The sequence below is a fragment of the Muntiacus reevesi genome, chromosome 5 (assembly GCF_963930625.1).
Source record: "Muntiacus reevesi chromosome 5, mMunRee1.1, whole genome shotgun sequence".
In the NCBI taxonomy this organism is placed as follows: Eukaryota; Metazoa; Chordata; class Mammalia; order Artiodactyla; family Cervidae; genus Muntiacus; species Muntiacus reevesi.
The window spans coordinates 74,895,395-74,912,136 of NC_089253.1; the positions used below are offsets into that span (position 1 = coordinate 74,895,395).

Genomic DNA, 16,742 nt, shown 5'->3' on the forward strand with positions numbered 1-16,742 from the left:
ATTAAATTACAGTTAATAAAAGGGTTTTATGTGTATTTATTTCACAGGAGGATTCATATTTAAACGGCTTGTTGTAATAATAAGATCATTAACATTTACCTTAGTAGCCACTTACTATGTACTTTAAGCATATTAAATATAATAATTTGACCCTTGTAACAAACCTCTGAGGTTCTCACAGTAACAGTCTTCAATTCAGAGATGAGTAAAGTAAAGCAGACTGATAATTAGAAGGTAAATCACAAAACTGGTAGTGATAAAGTCACAGTTTGACTCAGTCTGTGCTCTCAAATACTATGATATAATGATCAGCTATGTTGGTTGGTATGTGGAATTTTGTGGTATTATTTATAGCTCATGCAGATTATTCAATTAATAATGGTTTTATTTTTAGATTACCTTCAAGCAGTTAGAATTCAACAAGATGTACTTACTTCAGAACCATTGCCCGGTAAGAAGAAAGAGAAATCAAAGGAAAAGGATCAAACTCATGCTTGTCCAAAAGTTAGGAAAAAAAGACTTACTTCATATGATAGAACAGGTATGAGATACTGACCCAGCTTGTTTAGAAGACACTACACTTTAAAAAATTACTCTGTGGTTTTGTGTGCTTATGTTGGGCACTTTTTATTTTATTTATTTAGTTTTTAATATTTTAGTTATATTTGGCTGCACTGGATCTTCCTTGCTGCTTGCAGCCTTTCTCTAGTTGTGGCGAGCAGGGGCTAGTCTTTGTTGTGGAGCGTGGGCTTCTCATTGCAGCGGCTTCTCTTGTGGAGCATGGGCTCTAGGGCTCACGGGCTTCAGTAGTTGTGCAGCGTGGGGTTAGTTGCTATGCAGCGTGTGAAATCTTTCCAGATCAGGAACCAAACCTGTGTCTCCTCCATTGGCAGGCTGATTCTTAACCAATGGACCACCAGAGAAGTCTAACACAGATTTTAGAGGAAACAGTTTACTGAATTTTATGTGTTTGGTTGCTTAAATAATTTTTAAAATTTGAATATAAATTTTAAAATTCTTTTAAAAGAATTCCTAAAATGTTTAAGAATTCTGTTTGAAAACCTAAAATATCACTAGATTAAAAATTGACAGACTGTTCAGTGATTGTTTTTAATCAAAAATAGGCTCTGAAGGTTTTGATACATAACTATAAATTAGATAAAATAGTGTGGTTTTGCTTTATTCTTTTATTAAAACTTGATGGTATCATCATATTTAATGATTTTATGCCTTTGTCCAACTTAGTTTAAATCCCCAAGTGAAAAATTCATTTAAAAGGATTTTCTTCCACTAACATTTTCCAGTTTGTGCTTCTCTGTAGCTGAAATTTTTATTTGTATTAATATTTTAAGTTTTATAGGGCAAAGCACACTCTTCTATTTTTCACTGAAATACTGTGGTCCAAGGAAGATTTATCATAAAACTATTGAAGTTTAGACTTCAGAGTCTCTCACTTATATAGGCTTCATTTTTTTAAAAGAAAATCCTCAAAATCATAAATGCCTAAGACTGAACAAAACCTGCATGGGTGTGGTGGTTTTCATGCCCTTGTCTAATCCTTTCCCCTTGAGTGTGGGCAAGACCTGTGACTGTTTCTCATCAGTAGAATATGAAAAAGGCAATGGGCTGTTCTTCCTGTGATTATATTACATTATGTAACCCTCTTGCTAGCAGACTTCATGAGTCTTTCTCCTCTTCTGGTTTCGAAGAAGTAAGCTGCTACTTCTACAGCTATAAGGAAATGAATTCTATACCAACAGTCTGGAAGCCGATCCTTTCCCATCTGAACCTCCAAATGAGAATCCAACCCCCGCTAATACCTTGATTGCAAACTAATAGAGGACCGAGTTAAGCCATATCCAGACTCCTGACCCACAGAAATGTAGGTGGCTTTAAACCACTAAAATTGTGGTTTAAATTTAAACCGCAATTTAAATGTAAATAGTAGTGCATTTAGACATCTAGTAGTGGATCTCACTGCAACAAATATAATCACTGTTGCTATGCATTATGAATTCTTAGCATTGAATATATAATTACATTGTTCTTTAGTGTTTTGAACTTGGTATCAGTGTAAGAAAGTAGTAATTTAGGCTTAATGACTGCCAGATAAATAAAAACAATCTAATCCTTTAATGATGACATTTATTTAATTTGCTCTCCTCACTTAGCTTCTATAAATCCATGAAAACAGACTGCTAAAGACTTAAGTACTTAGAATTTTTAAAAATGTTTTTGAAAAGTTTTACACAGAAAAAGTAGAGATGATAACAGCTATTCATGTACTCACTATCTGGATATAATACATGTTAAGATTTTATAATTTTTAAAGCAAATTATAATAGGCACAGTGCTACTCTGTTACTGTCTCCGTGTGCTCTGGAGAGCAATGTATATTCTCCTTTTGGATAGAATGCTTTTTGTATATTAAGTTCTTCTGATCTAATGTGTTATTTAAATTCACTGTTTCCGTATTGATTTTCTGTATGGAGGATGTGAAGTGAAGTAAAAGTGTTAGTTGCTCAGTCATGTCCAAGTCTTTGTGACCCCATGGACTGTACCCGCCAGGCTTTTCCTGTTAATATTTGCTTTATATACCTTTGCTGTGTTCCTCTGTGGGATGCATATACATTTATAAATGTTATATGTTCTTGTGGGTTGACCCTTTTATCATTATATAATGGCCTTTGTCTTTTATTATGGTCTTTGTTCTAAAGTCTCTTTTGTCTAATACAAGTATAACTACTGCAGCCCTCTTTTCCATTTACATGGAGTATCTTTTTTCCATCCTTCACTTTCAATCTGTGAATATCCTTTTTTCTAAAGTAAATCTCTTATAGGCAGTAAATAAATGAGTCTTCTTTTTTTTTTTTTTTTATCTGTTCACCCTCTCTGTGTCTTCTAATTAACCGGTAAATTTAGTCCATTTACATTTAAAAAGTAATCATTAACTGTTGTGTGTGTGCCTGCGTTGCTATGTCACTTCAGTTGTTTCGGGTCTGACTCATTGTGACCTGATTGCCTGTAGCTTGCCAGCTTCTATTGCCATGGGATTTTCCAGGTAGAATACTGGAGTGGGTTGCCATGCCCTCCTCCAGGGTGTCTTCCTTATCCAGGGATTGAATCTGTGTCTCCTATGTCTTGTATTGGTAGGCAGGTTCTTTTTCACTAGTGCCACCTGGTAAAGTTTAACTTTCATACTACCTTTATAATTGATTAATCCACGACATTTACTTTATATTTACCTTTCTGGTGAGATTTATTCTTTTATCTGTTTTCTTGATACTAATTAGTACCCTTTTCAGCTAAGTCCCTTTAACATTTCCTTTAAGGCCAGTTTAGTGATGATGAACTTTTTTATTGCTCTTCCTTTTTTGGGAAGCTCTGTTTTCTTCAGTTCTGAATGATAACTTTGTCGAGTATTCTTCGTTGAAAGTTTTTTCTTTCAGCATTTTGAATATTCTATCCAATTCTCTTCTGGTCTGCAGAGTTTCTGCTGAAAAATCTGTTTGTAGTCCTTTGTGCATAACAGATTGTTTTCTCTTGATTCTTTTAAGGTTTTTCCTTGTCTTTAACATTTGACATTTTAATTATAGTATGTCTTGGTGTGGCACTCTGGGTTAATCTTACTTGGAATCCTCTGGTTTTCCTGAATCTGAATCTGTGTTTCCTGTCCTGAGTTAGGGAAGTTTTCGGCCATTATTTCTTCAAATTATTTTTATGGGCTTTTCTCTCTCTTTTCTCTTTCAAGGACATCTGTTGTTTTTTCTGCTCTGATTTTGATAGGATCCATTGTCTTTTCTTTGAGGTCACTGACCCTTACTTCTGCTTCATCTAGACTGTTGTTGAACCCCTTTTGTGTATTTTTCAGTTCAATTATTGTATTTTTCAGCTCTGTGACTTTAGTTAGTTCAGTCACTCAGTCATGTCTGACTCTTTGCGACCCCATGGACTGCAGCACGCCAGGCTTCCCTATCCTTCACTCCTGGACCCTACTCAGACTCATCTCCATCACATTGGTGATGCAATCCAGTCATCTCATCCTCTGTCATCCCCTTTTCCTCCTGCCTTCAATCTTTCCCAGCATCGGGGTCTTTTCTAATGAGTCGGTTCTTCACATCAGGTGGCCAAAGTATTGGAGTTTCAGCTTCATCATCAGTCCTTCCAATGAATATTCAGGACTGAGATCCTTTAGGGTGGATTGGTTGGATCTCCTTGCAGTCCAAGGGACTCTCAAGAGTCTTCTCCAACACCATAGTTCTAAAGCATCAATTCTTCAGTGCTCGGCTTTCTTTATAGTCCTGCTCTCACATCCATACATGACTACTGGAAAAAACCATAGCTTTGACTAGATGAACCTTTGTTGATAAAGAAATGTCTCTGCTTTTTAATATGCTGCCTAGGTTGGTCATAGCTTTTCTCCAAGGAGCAAGTGTCTTTTAGTATCATGACTGCAGTCACCATCTGCAGTGATTTTGGAGCCCAAAAAAATAAAGTCTCTCACTGTTTCCATTGTTTCCCCATCTATTTGCCATGAAGTGATGGGACCAGTGCCATGATCTTAGTTTTCTGAATGTTGAGCTTTAAGCCAACTTCTTCACTCTCCTCTCTCACTTTCATCAAGAAGCTTTTTAGTTGTTTGCTTTCTGCCATCAGGGTGATGTCATCTGCATATCTGAGGTTATTGATATTTCTCCCAGCAATCTTGATTCCAGCTTGTGCTTCATCCAGCCCAGCGTTTCTCATGATGTACTCTACATATAAGTTAAATAAGCAGGGTGACAATGTACAGCCTTGACGTACTCCTTTCCTGATTTGGAACCAGTCTGTTGTTCCATGTCCAGTTCTAACTGTTGCTTCTTGACCTGCATACAGATTTCTCAGGAGGCAGGTAAGGTGGTCTGGTATTCCCATCTCTTTTAGAATTTTTCATAGTTTGTTGTGATCCACACAGTCAAAGGCTTTGACATAGTCAATAAAGCAAAAGTAGATTTTTTTTTCTGGAATTCTCTTGCTTTTTCGATGATCCAGCAGATGTTGGCAATTCGATCTCTGGTTCCTCTGACTTTTCTAAATCCAGCTTGAACATCTGTAAGTTCATGGTTCACATACCGTTGAAGCCTGGCTTGGAGAATTTTGAGCACTACTTTATTAGTGCGTCAGATGAGTGCAATTGTGCAGTAGTTTGAGCATTCTTTGGCATTGCCTTTCTTTGGGATTGGAATGAAAACTGACCTTTTCACATCCTGTGGCTACTGCTTAGTTTTCCAAATTTGCTGGCATATTGAGTGCAGCGCTTTCACAGCATCATCTTTTAGGATTTGTAATAGCTCAACTGGAAATCCATCACGTCCCCTAGCTTTGTCCGTTGTGATGTTTCCTAAGGTCCACTCAACTTCTCACTCCAGAATGTCTGGCTCTAGGTGAGTGATCACACCATTGTGTTTATCTGGGTCATGAAGATCTTTTTTGTATAGTTCTTCAGTGTATTCTTGCCACCTCTTCTTAATCTCTTCTGCTTCTGTTAGGTCCACACCATTTCTGTCCTTTGTTGTGCTCATGTTTGCATGAAATGTTCCCTTGGTGTATCTGATTTTTTGGAAGAGATCTCTAGTCTTTCCCATTCTATTGTTTTTCTCTATTTCTTTGCATTGATCACTGAGAAAGGCTTTCTTATCTTTCCTTGCTATACTTTGGAACTCTGCATTCAAATGGGTATATCTTTCATTTTCTCCTTTGCCTTTAGCTTCTCTTCTTTTCTCAGCTATTTGTAAGGCCTCATTAGACAACTGTTTTGCCTTTTTCATTTCTTTTTCTTGGGAATGGTCTTGGTCACTGCCTCCTGTACAGTGTCATGAACCTCTGTCCATAGTTCTTCAGGCACTCTGTCTATCAGATCTAATCCCTTGAATCTATGTGACTTCAGTTTGTTACTTATATTGTCTTTCTCTTTTTTGAAGTTCTCACTGTATTCATCGATTCTTATGATTTGGTGAGGCTCTCTATGGCCATTACTCTGAACTCTTTTTCAGGTTAATTATTTACCTCCAATTTATTAAGATTTTTCCTGAGATTTTATTTTATTTGGAGTATAGTCCTCTGTTTCTTCATTTTTATTGACTTTCTGTTTTGGTTTCTATGTAATAGATGAAACAACCACATCTCCATGTCTTGAAATAGTGGCCTCATGTAGGAAATACACCTTGATGTTCAACCCTGCCGTAGATCTTGGTTGCCTCTCAAATCTTTGTGATTGTCCAAGCAGCCTATTATTTTTTAATAGCTCCAAGTAGTTAAAGCTGTGCCAAGACCTGTCAGTTCAAAGGGGAGCATCTCAGTCAGAACCTAATTTTAGGCTGATTGAAAGCCAGACTCTCAGGAAGCAGTTCTTAAAATATTCAGGTATATGAGACTACAAGTGTATGTCCCATGGTTGTTCTTGCATGGTAGTCACGACAATTGAGACCCCAGCTAGTGTGTAAACTCACTTCTGGGAGGTAATAGTGAGCTGTGGAGGCTGAGCCCCTGGGTCTATTGCCTCTTGATATGCCCTGGAGGTGGTAGCTGTTTAAGAATGCTTTTCCTATTGGTTATAGTTCTGTGTGCTCCATGAGCATAGTTCTGTTAGACACATGATCCCTGGCCGTGTAGAGGTATCTCCTGGCCGCAGCTGCAAAAATTGGGGTGCCAGACAAGTTGTCAGTTCCTGTTTGGTAGATACCAACAGTTAGAGCAAGGCAGAGAGAGAGCACTTCCTGAGAGCACTTCCTTAGGCCACTAGACATGTGTCAAACCAGAAACCTGCCTCTCAGGCCAATGCTCCTGAACAAACAAATGGACCTCTTTCACAGAGACACTGGGCGTGTGTTTCAGTCTGCTGTCTGTGCAATGCCAGCCAAAAGTTGTCTCTTTGATCTTTACAGCCCCATTGAACCAGGAACTCAAACTCCTTTTATCCTCCAGAGCCAGATGATCAAAAGGCATCCCCTGGGTAGTAGCTTTAAAAATTAGGGCACCAGAAGCATGTAAGGGCTCTCTTCTGGGAGATACTGGTACTCTGAAGTGTGGCAGAGGTGATCACTGGCTGTAGTGGGTCAAAGCGAGGGCTCCCAAATGGTGCCTGACAGCTAGGGCAAGCAGAGGAAGAGTCTGAAGATGGCGTCCACCAGTCTCTGTCCCTGGAGAGTGCTCCAGCAGGTTCTTAATGTGTGTGTTAAATTAGATGCCTGCCTCTCAGGCCAACCCTTTAATACATGCAAATGAACCTCTTTCCCTTAAAGTCTGAGTGTAATCAGCTGCCTCTGAGCTGTTTCTGCATGGGTGAGTCCAGTGCACAAACTCTTTAAGAGCCATTTCTCAGATCACTACACTCTTGTGGGTCTTGTGGACACAAGCCTTGCCAGTTTTCAAAGTTAGATTTGGCGGGGGGACGCTCATCCCTGAGGAGCAGGTCTTAAAGTTGGGGTGCCCAATGTGAGATTCAAAACCTTTGCTTTTCAGGGAAATGCTTCAGATTTTGAGTTTCAGATTTTGGGTTGTGGGTTTTAGGTTGCTGTGCCAGGAGTGGTGTTTTGGACAAGATTGTTATCTCAGTCTCTCTACCCACCTTAATGTGGCTATCTTTTCCTTTGTCCAGTATGATGTTGTTGCTCTGCCAAAGGAAATTTCCAGAGGAAATTGTTACACATATATCAGTCATTTAGAAGAAATTGCTCCAAATTCAGATGTGTCCATGGGAAGAGGTTCAGCGTCTTCCTCATCTTAAGCTAGAACTCCCTATATTCTTAACTGATTGTGAAGGTGGATTATAGACCAGTCTCCTCATGTTTCTGAGATAAAGAATTACTATCTTGGATTAGACTATACACCTAGCGTACTTAGGGAAGTGCATCACATTCCAATGTTAAATATATAATATACTGTCTGTTTTTAGTAAATATTTATGATTTTTTTCATTAAATCTGACTCTTACTAGAAAGACACTTTTCCCAGCTTTTTGAAAGATATCCTTTAAACTTACTACATATTCTGGAAAATCATTATTTTTTATTTGTCCTGAATTACTTCCATTTCCCAACAGTCTCTATTATATCTATTAAATCAGCCATATCACCACCAATAATGAATATATTAATTTATACTTTTACATTCTTGCATAAAAGGATTACTTTTTCCAGCAGTTGATATCCCAGCTTTTAATTTTTTGCTAGTCTGTTTGGTGAGAACAACTCCCTGATTTACTAATAAAGTTGAACCTTTTTAACTGGCCATTTGTCTTTTCCTGTAAATTATTTGCTCATCTTTTTATCAAAATGTTTATTTCTTACTGATTGGGCAGAAGTCTTGAAATATTTGATATATTGATCTCTAGTCTTATATAGGTTATAAACATTTTCTGTCAGTATGTTAATTATATTTTAATTTTGTTTATGGTGGCTTTTCTTCTGTGTTAATTGCTGTTTGTGGAAGTCAAATTTATTATTGTTTTCTTTTTAACATGCTTTGATTATTTTCCAGGAAACTTTCACTACTCCAAGTTTATAGACATGATCTCACATACTTTCTTCTAACACATCTGGAATTTGCCTTTCAGCATTTACTTCTCTCATCCATCTATAATTTATGCTTGCATATAACCTCGTACTTTTCCAAATGGCTAACCATTTTCCATTATGATTTATAATCATTCCTATGTTGATTTGAAATAACACCTTTTTAACTAAATGTTGTTGTTCAGTTGCTCAGTCATGTTCAACCCTTTGTGACCCCATGGACTGCAGCACAACATGCTTCCCTGTCCATCACCAACTCATGGAGCCTGCTCAAACTCAATGTCCATTGAGTCTGTGATACCATCCAACCATCTCATCCTTTTTCATCCCCTTCTCCTCCTGACCTCAGTTTTCTCCAGCACCAGGGTCTTTTCCAGTAAGCCCATTAGGTGGCCAAAATATCGGAGCTTCAGCTTCAGCATCATCCTTCCAATGAATGTTCAAGGTTGATTTCCTTTAGGATTGACTGGTTGGATCTCCTTGCTATCCAAGGGACTCTCAAGAATATTCTCCAACACCACAATTCAAAAGCATCAATCCTTCAGTGCTCAACTTTCTTTATAGTCCAACTTTCACATCCATACATGACTACTGGAAAAACCAAAGCTTTGATTATACTAAGTTGTCTTTTATAAATGGTTTTATGTCTACTCTGGGGCTTCCCTGGTGGCTCAGACGGTAAAGCGTCTGCCTGCAGTGCAGAAGACCCAGGTTCAATCCCTGGGTTGGGAAGATCCCCTGGAGAAGGAAATGGCAACCCACTCCAGTACTCTTGCCTGGAAAATTCCATGGACTGAGGAGCCTGGTAGGCTACAGTCCATGGGGTCGCAAAGAGTCGGACACGACTGAGCGACTTCACTTTCACTTTCACTTTTGTGTACCCTAATCTGTTCTACCAGACCACCTGACCTGCCTCTTGAGAAACCTGTATGCAGATCAGGAAGCAACAGTTAGAACTGGACATGGAACAACAGACTGGTTCCAAATAGGAAAAAGAGTACATCAAGGCTGTATATTGTCACCCTGTTTATTTAACTTACATGCAGAGTACATCATGAGAAGCGCTGGGCTGGATGAAGCACAAGCTGAAATCAAGATTGCCGGGAGAAATATCAATAACCTCAGATATGCAGATGACACCACCCTTATGGCAGAAAGTAAAGAGGAACTAAAGAGCCTCTTGATGAAAGTGAAAGAGGAGAGTGAAGAAGTTGGCTTAAAGCTCAACATTCAGAAAACAAAAATCATGGCATCTGGTCTCATCACTTCATGGCAAATAGATGGGGAAACAGTGGAAACAGTGGCTGACTTTATTTTTCTGGGCTCCAAAATCACTGCAGATGGTGACTGCAGCCATGAAATTAAAGACGCTTACTCCTTGGAAGGAAAGTTATGACCAACCTAGACAGCATATTAAAAAGCAGAGACATTACTTTTTCAACAAAGGTCCATCTACTCAAGGCTATGATTTTTCCAGTGGTCACATATGGATGTGAAAGTTGGACTATAAAGAAAGCTGAGCACTGAAGAACTGATGCTTTTGAACTGTGGTATTGGAGAAGACTCTTGAGAGTCCCTTGGACTGCAAGGAGATCCAACCAGTCCATCCTAAAGCAGATCAGTCCTGGGTGTTCATTGAAAGGACTGATGTTGAAGCTGAAACTCCAATACTTTGACCACCTGATGCGAACAACTGACTCATTTGAAAAGACCCTGATGCTGGGAAAGATTGAGGGCAGGAGGAAAAGGGGACGACAGAGGATGAGATGGTTAGATGGCATCACTAACTCAATGGACATTAGTTTGGGTAAACTCCAGGAGTTGGTGATGGACAGGGAGGCCTGGCGTGCTGCAGTTCATGGGGTTGCAAAGAGTTGGACACGACTGAGCGACTGAGCTGAACTGAATCTGTTCTACTGACCTGTTTTGCTTTTCCTATTCCAACACCACATTACTTTGGTTTCTGCAGATACATATAATATGTTCATATCTAAGTATGTAATATTATATATCCTCTTGATTGGACATAAATAATTTGTGTCATCTTCTTACTAATTTTCAGTGCCTCGCTTTCTCTGTTTTATAACTAATGTTAGATATAAAGTATTTTTATTCTTAATGTATTTCCATATATAAACAAGTTACAAGGCTCAGACTAGGGTGAAATAAGTTAGATGCCTAGGGAACAAAATATTATAAGAGGAATGGTTATTTTTAGGGTCATGATATGCCTTATTCTAGTCCTGACACTGTTTTATACAATAGCTGAAGTATCATTTAATTCTTAGCAAAAAAACTGTGTTTGTGATTTCTGGAGGACCAGATATCTTGAACTACTTCTTAGCATTGTAAGTTTTGTCAGCATGACTTTTAAGTGCTAAGAGAATAATATATAAAGCATGATGAATAAAAACCAAGAAAAGAGAATGTTTCAAGAAGAAGAGAATTGTCAGCTGCTAAAATTTCAAGAAGGATAAGGTCTGAGAGGTGTCTGTTGGGTGAATTGTAGGAAGAATTCTTTCCATCTCACTTAGCCATCCCTACTTTTCTGATCCTGTTGCCTCCACCTAAGAAAACACTCCACCTAGTTCCTGTTCCTGGTATCTTCTCTCGCTAATTGTCTGTGTAATTGTGAAATTGTCTTTTGAAGTATCTTTCTTAAACAGAAAAATATTATTCCTCCTTTCCAGATTCTGTTAAAATTGAATTTTAAGCTGGATTTTCTTTCAATTATATAATGTTCTTGTAAATTTTAAGTATGCCACCATTTAATTTTTTCTCTATGTATAAATATTTAACGTTATCCTTAAGTAATGTCCGTATTTGCACTTACATTGGATATTGGATTTTTTACCTTCTAAACTAGTACCAAATGATGATGATGTGATATGTCATATTATTAGACTAAGAGAAAAACTTGGCTGGCAAACAGTATTACCACAGCACAGTTTGGAATACAGATGTTTCAAAACTGCAACTCAGAAGATACTTCTAAAGGTATTATTCTATTTTATTCAGTTTTTAGTATAAAAATTAAAATTTAAAAACTATATGTAAATCTTTGTTTCCTTCATTTTAGATAGTCTATCAAAATCAGACATCATTACATTAATCAAATTGCAATAATTGTTTTATGGTAATTGCTTACAAAAAATGTTTGATATAACTTCATTTCACTTATTTAAAGACTGATGAACAGATAAGACATCTCCCTGAAATTTGAATCTATTCTTGTGTTCCTGTTGATTAGTTTTTTGTGATTTACAAAGAAATCCTGATGTACTCATACTTTGTAGCATTCTATCCTTCTTACTCTCCTGCTCCTGGTACTGGTTTTCTGTCTCCTCTTCTCTATTTTCTTACCTTTTGTATTTTTTTTCTTACCCAGCAGCCTCCTCAGAGAGATTTTATCTTGTCCAAGGTCACGTGACTAAAGGTAGAAGCTATGATTAGAAGTAAGATCTTCCTCCTGTGACCTCCTTTATGAAAAGTGATCTAAGATGGAATAGGATCATCTCTTCCTACTTTTAGTTCAGGAATTCTCAAAGTGCAGCTCCCAGGCAAGCAGCACCAGAATAGCTTGCAGAATATTAGAAACATGTATTTTCATCTTCACTGTTGACTTTCTGAGTCTAAAACTCTAAAGTTGGAGCCCAGAAGTCTGTATTTTATTAAGCTTTCTGGGTGATACTGATGCATAGTTGAGAACCACTGTTCTAGACCAAGGGTAAGCAAAATTTATTTGGAAAGACCCAGATAATAAATATTTTAAGCTTTTCAGACTATATGATTTCTGTTCTAGTTACTTAATTCTGTCATTGTAGTGGAACAGTAGTGATAGACAGTGTGTAAACAAATGAGCATGGCTGAATTTAAAAAAAAATTATTTAAGAATTGGACATCTGGACTTAGCCATAGTTTTCTGATCCCTGCTCTAGACTGTTCCCATGAGGATAAATGGTCTTTTGATTATTGTTCAGAGGCAGCATTAATGTAAAATACATGCATGATGGAATCAGATTCACCTAGTTTTGAATCTCTATACACTCACTATGTTATTTTGGGCAAGTTCCTAACTTCCCTGAGCTTTAGTATCCTGGACCTTGAAGTGGAAATAGTAGTACTTACTGTGGAGACCTATGAAAATTCAGTGAGATAATGCTTGTGGCATGGTATCTGGCAGATAGTGGGCATGGTAGTTTAAAAAAGCATAGCTGTACAGGAGTTTACTATCATAAGCTCTCTATGGACTCTCTGATAGGATATGTTTCATTTGTATGTGGAGAAAGGATTGAGAATATAAAAAGTAACACTTGTTTTTAATTGAAAAAGAATAATTGGAATATATTATTATTCTGCTTCTGTAATTAGATTATTTAATTACATATATGATCCACTTAGAATAATTGTGTCTACACTAAATTTCTAGTAACCTTAACTTTTTGGAGATGTAATTTAGAGTAGAAATGCCTCAAGTAGTCAAATAACTATAACAAAGTTCATGTACTATAGAAGTCGTCACCCAGAGTTTATTATTTCATTTTATTTACAGTTTTTAAGGTTGTTTATTAAGGTTTTTAAGAGTACATTATATCAGACATCAAAATAAGAAAAAAAAAACAGCTGAGACAATTGAAAACAGTGTCTTCAAAGAAGAAAAAAATTTTTAAAGTAAAACTGGATCTAAGATTTTAAATTACAGTAGTTAGAAATTGTTCAGTTACTAAATGCTTTTTATAATAAAATTTAACTTTTAAAAAAGACTGATTAACTTTCATGTAGAATTTTTGTCAGCAGTTAAAAGTTTCAAATCTGAAATAAATTTCATTTAAAACTTTTTCTTAATGTAGAATGACTGATTTCTCAATAATGCCAGGTAAGTAAGGAAGTAATGTTTAGTATATTGCAATACCTCAGAATGTGGATTTAGAATCAGAGTTGTATTCAAATCCTTACTTTGCTACTTTCTGACTTTTCTCAAATTACCTAACTTCTCAAAATAATTAATTTCTATATCAATTTAAATGAGATTAAAATAATCAAGCTTTAATCTCAACTTTAAGAGATAACTGTAAAGATAATGTATGTGAAACACTAGGTGTATCATCAAATTCTTCAGGTTAATAAGCCTATGTTAGTAAGTATATAGATCAATTTTCATGGATGTTTTATCACCACATTATGTATGAGAATGAAAATTAAATACCTTCAATCTTTAAGAAGAGTGATTTTATTGAGCTTTGATTAGACACTATTTAATGTTAGCTTCATTCAGTGATACTATTCTTTTATTTATTTATTTTTGATTTGAGGATAATTACTTTACAATACTGTGATAGTTTCTGCTGTACATCAGAATGAATTGACTGTAGGTATACGTGTGTCCCCTCCCTGTTGAACACCCCCTCACTTCCTTCCCCACCCCATCCCTTGAGGTTGTCAGAGAGCATTGACTTTGGGTTCCCTTCTTATTTTAATCTATGTTAAAATTGTTTCAGCTTATTGAATAATCTGTTTAACCATTTTATTACTTAATTTGGTCAAGTTAATTACATTTTTTCCAATCTCAGGAACCTTTGAAAGATGATGGAGAATTTATATATTGCCTCCTTCGAAAAAATTCTAAAGCTCTTTATAATCCATATGATCTTCATGTAGTCTCTGCCCACAGAGCTAGACATTGCAAAGAATTTTGGATTATTACTGCTTCATTTATCTCAAAGGTAATATTTACAAGGAATTTTTTAAAATTTCAGAATCATAATAGAAAAATTATTCATTTTATTACATAATTAGACAAATTCATCTTCTGGGATTTCAGACAAATGTGGTCATTTGAGCAACAGTTTATGTTTAAGAGCCTCCTTGAGAGAGTTATTTAATAGTGACTTTTTTCTTTATTGTATAATTTTATGTTTGAGAATTCAGTTTTAAGAATTTTTTTTTACCTCTCAGGTGCTTTTTAATATTTAGTGTAGTTTATTAAAGGAAGAACTACAAAACAGGCATTTGCTGGTAGAGTGAGTATTGTAATAATAAAAATAGAGTGTTTTCTCAGATTTTTCAGAAACTTCATTCCCAGATCTAGAAATTTCCCTATTATACTCTTAGAGAAAACTTTGATATTTGCCACAAGTTGTAAGTACACAATTAACTTGTTTCCATCATTTGTTTAATGTCTGTCTGACTTTTTCTGCCCTTTCGTTCTCCTAACTAAACTCTTACATGTAAATACACAGGACTGTATCTAAATGAAGTAGACTGTGCAGATGTGGAAATACCTCAAACATGTATTATCAACTGAAAGTGGAATGAACCACTTCTATATAAATAAAAACATGCACATAAATGCATATGTGCTGATATAGGCAACTTTTATTTATGAAAGAAATTTAAGAAAATATTACATTTAGATGGGGGAGAGATACTCTTGGGAAGAGAGGAAGCATATCTTGTTTTTTGAATGTCAAAATGGGATTATCTGGAGATTGGGATTATTATGCACTTAGAAACTGTTGCATCCATGTAGTTCAAATTAAGTTCATAAATATTGTATAGAAAATGTAAAAACTGTGAGATTCAAAGTAATAGTTATTTGTGAAGGGAAATCAAGTTTGAGTGTAGATGAAGTGGCAGAGGTCAGATATAGAAAAAGCTTACTATAAAGGCAGCTAGCTATGAGCCAAATACAACTTTTTGTAATTTCTTGAATATAGTGCATGTTTTTTTAAGAAAGTTGAGTCATGTTTTGTCCTTTATATATGCAGGTTACTAAAATAGGTGCTGAAGAAGAAATAGAACTTATACCTACTTTGGAATGGCTACTAGAAAGAAGATTTTACTATTTATTACAGCAATTCAAGATATTTTCCAATTTTCGGTGAGATGAATGAACATGAAACCAATTATTTGTAGTGTGATCTTGGTGAAATTGCAGTTGCCTGGATAACATCTGGATTCTACTACAGTAATGCAATATATATGGGGAATTATAGAGGAAATAGTGTACATCATAACAATTTTTTAGATAAGAGAAATGTACTCATTTATGTATTAAAACTCTTAACCTTTTGGGATAAATACTTTAGGAAAAAGATATTTTATATTCAAGCAAACAAATTATAATTAACTTACCTTTTGATTTCATGCATTTATCCATTAAATGAATATTTATGAAAGTCTGCTAAGAATCAGATATTATTCTAGATGCTGGGAATAATGTATTGAACAAACCAAGCAATTGTCTTACTCTCAGAAGAATGTAGATTATAGTGTGTGTGTGTTTGTGTTAGTTGCTCAGTCATGTATGACTCTTTGTGACTCCATGGACTGTAGCCCTCTGGGCTCCTCTTCCATGAAATTCTCCAGGCAAGAATACTGGAGTGGGTTGCCATTCCCTTCTCCAGGGAATCTTCCCAACTGATGGATCCAACATGGATCTCCCGCATTGCAGGCGAATTCTTTACTGTCTGTGTCACCAGGGAAGCCCAGATTATAGTGCATGAGAAATAATAAAAAGAAACATGAAAACATAACATGTCAGGTGGAGATGAAATGGTGTGAAGGAAAGTAAAACAGAATTAGGGAGGTGGGGAGCTTTTTAATTTAAGGTCATTTAAAAATTTATCTAGTTACAAGTTACATTTGGCATTGCCCTTCTTTGGGATTGGAATGAAAACTAACCTTTTCCAGTCCTGTGGTCACTGCTGAGTTTTCCAAATTTGTTGGCATATTGAGTGCAGCACTCCAGCAGCAGTATCTTTTAGGATTTGAAATAGCTCAACTGGAATTCCATCACCTCCACCAGCTTTGTTTGTAGTAGTGCTTCGTAAGGCCCACTTGACTTCACATTCCAGGATGTCTGGCTATAGGTGAGTGATCACACCATCGTGGTTATCTGGGTCATTAAGATCTTTTATGTATAGTTTTTCTGTGTATTGTTGCCACCTCTTCTTAATATCTTCTGCTTCTGTTAGGTCCATACCATTTCTGTCCCTTATTGAGCCCATCTTTGCATGAAATGTTCCCTTGGTATCTCTGATTTTCTTCAAGTGTTCTCTAGTCTTTCCATTTATATTGTTTTTCTCTATTTCTTTGATATTGTTCACTTAGGAAAGCTTTCTTGTCTCTCCTTGCTGTTCTTCAGAACTCTGCATTCAAATGGGTATGTCTTTTCTCCTTTGCCTTTAC

General features: G+C 36.2%; 1 protein-coding gene and 1 non-coding gene across 2 annotated transcripts in view; both read left to right on the top strand.

Moving 5' to 3' along the window:
- The window catches only part of LOC136168992 (dynein axonemal heavy chain 14-like), a 31,649-nt gene extending 16,213 nt beyond the window's left edge, over positions 1-15,436 (top strand). The window contains exons 3-5 of the mRNA XM_065936743.1: positions 11,420-11,549; positions 14,123-14,275; positions 15,320-15,436. Coding sequence (XP_065792815.1) covers positions 11,420-11,549; positions 14,123-14,275; positions 15,320-15,436 — 400 coding nt within the window. The remainder of the gene's footprint in view (positions 1-11,419; positions 11,550-14,122; positions 14,276-15,319) is intronic.
- On the top strand, positions 9,213-9,284 carry TRNAC-GCA (transfer RNA cysteine (anticodon GCA)). Its single transcript has one exon. It is a non-coding gene; the product is annotated as a tRNA-Cys (tRNA).
- Positions 15,437-16,742: the final 1,306 nt, after the last annotated feature.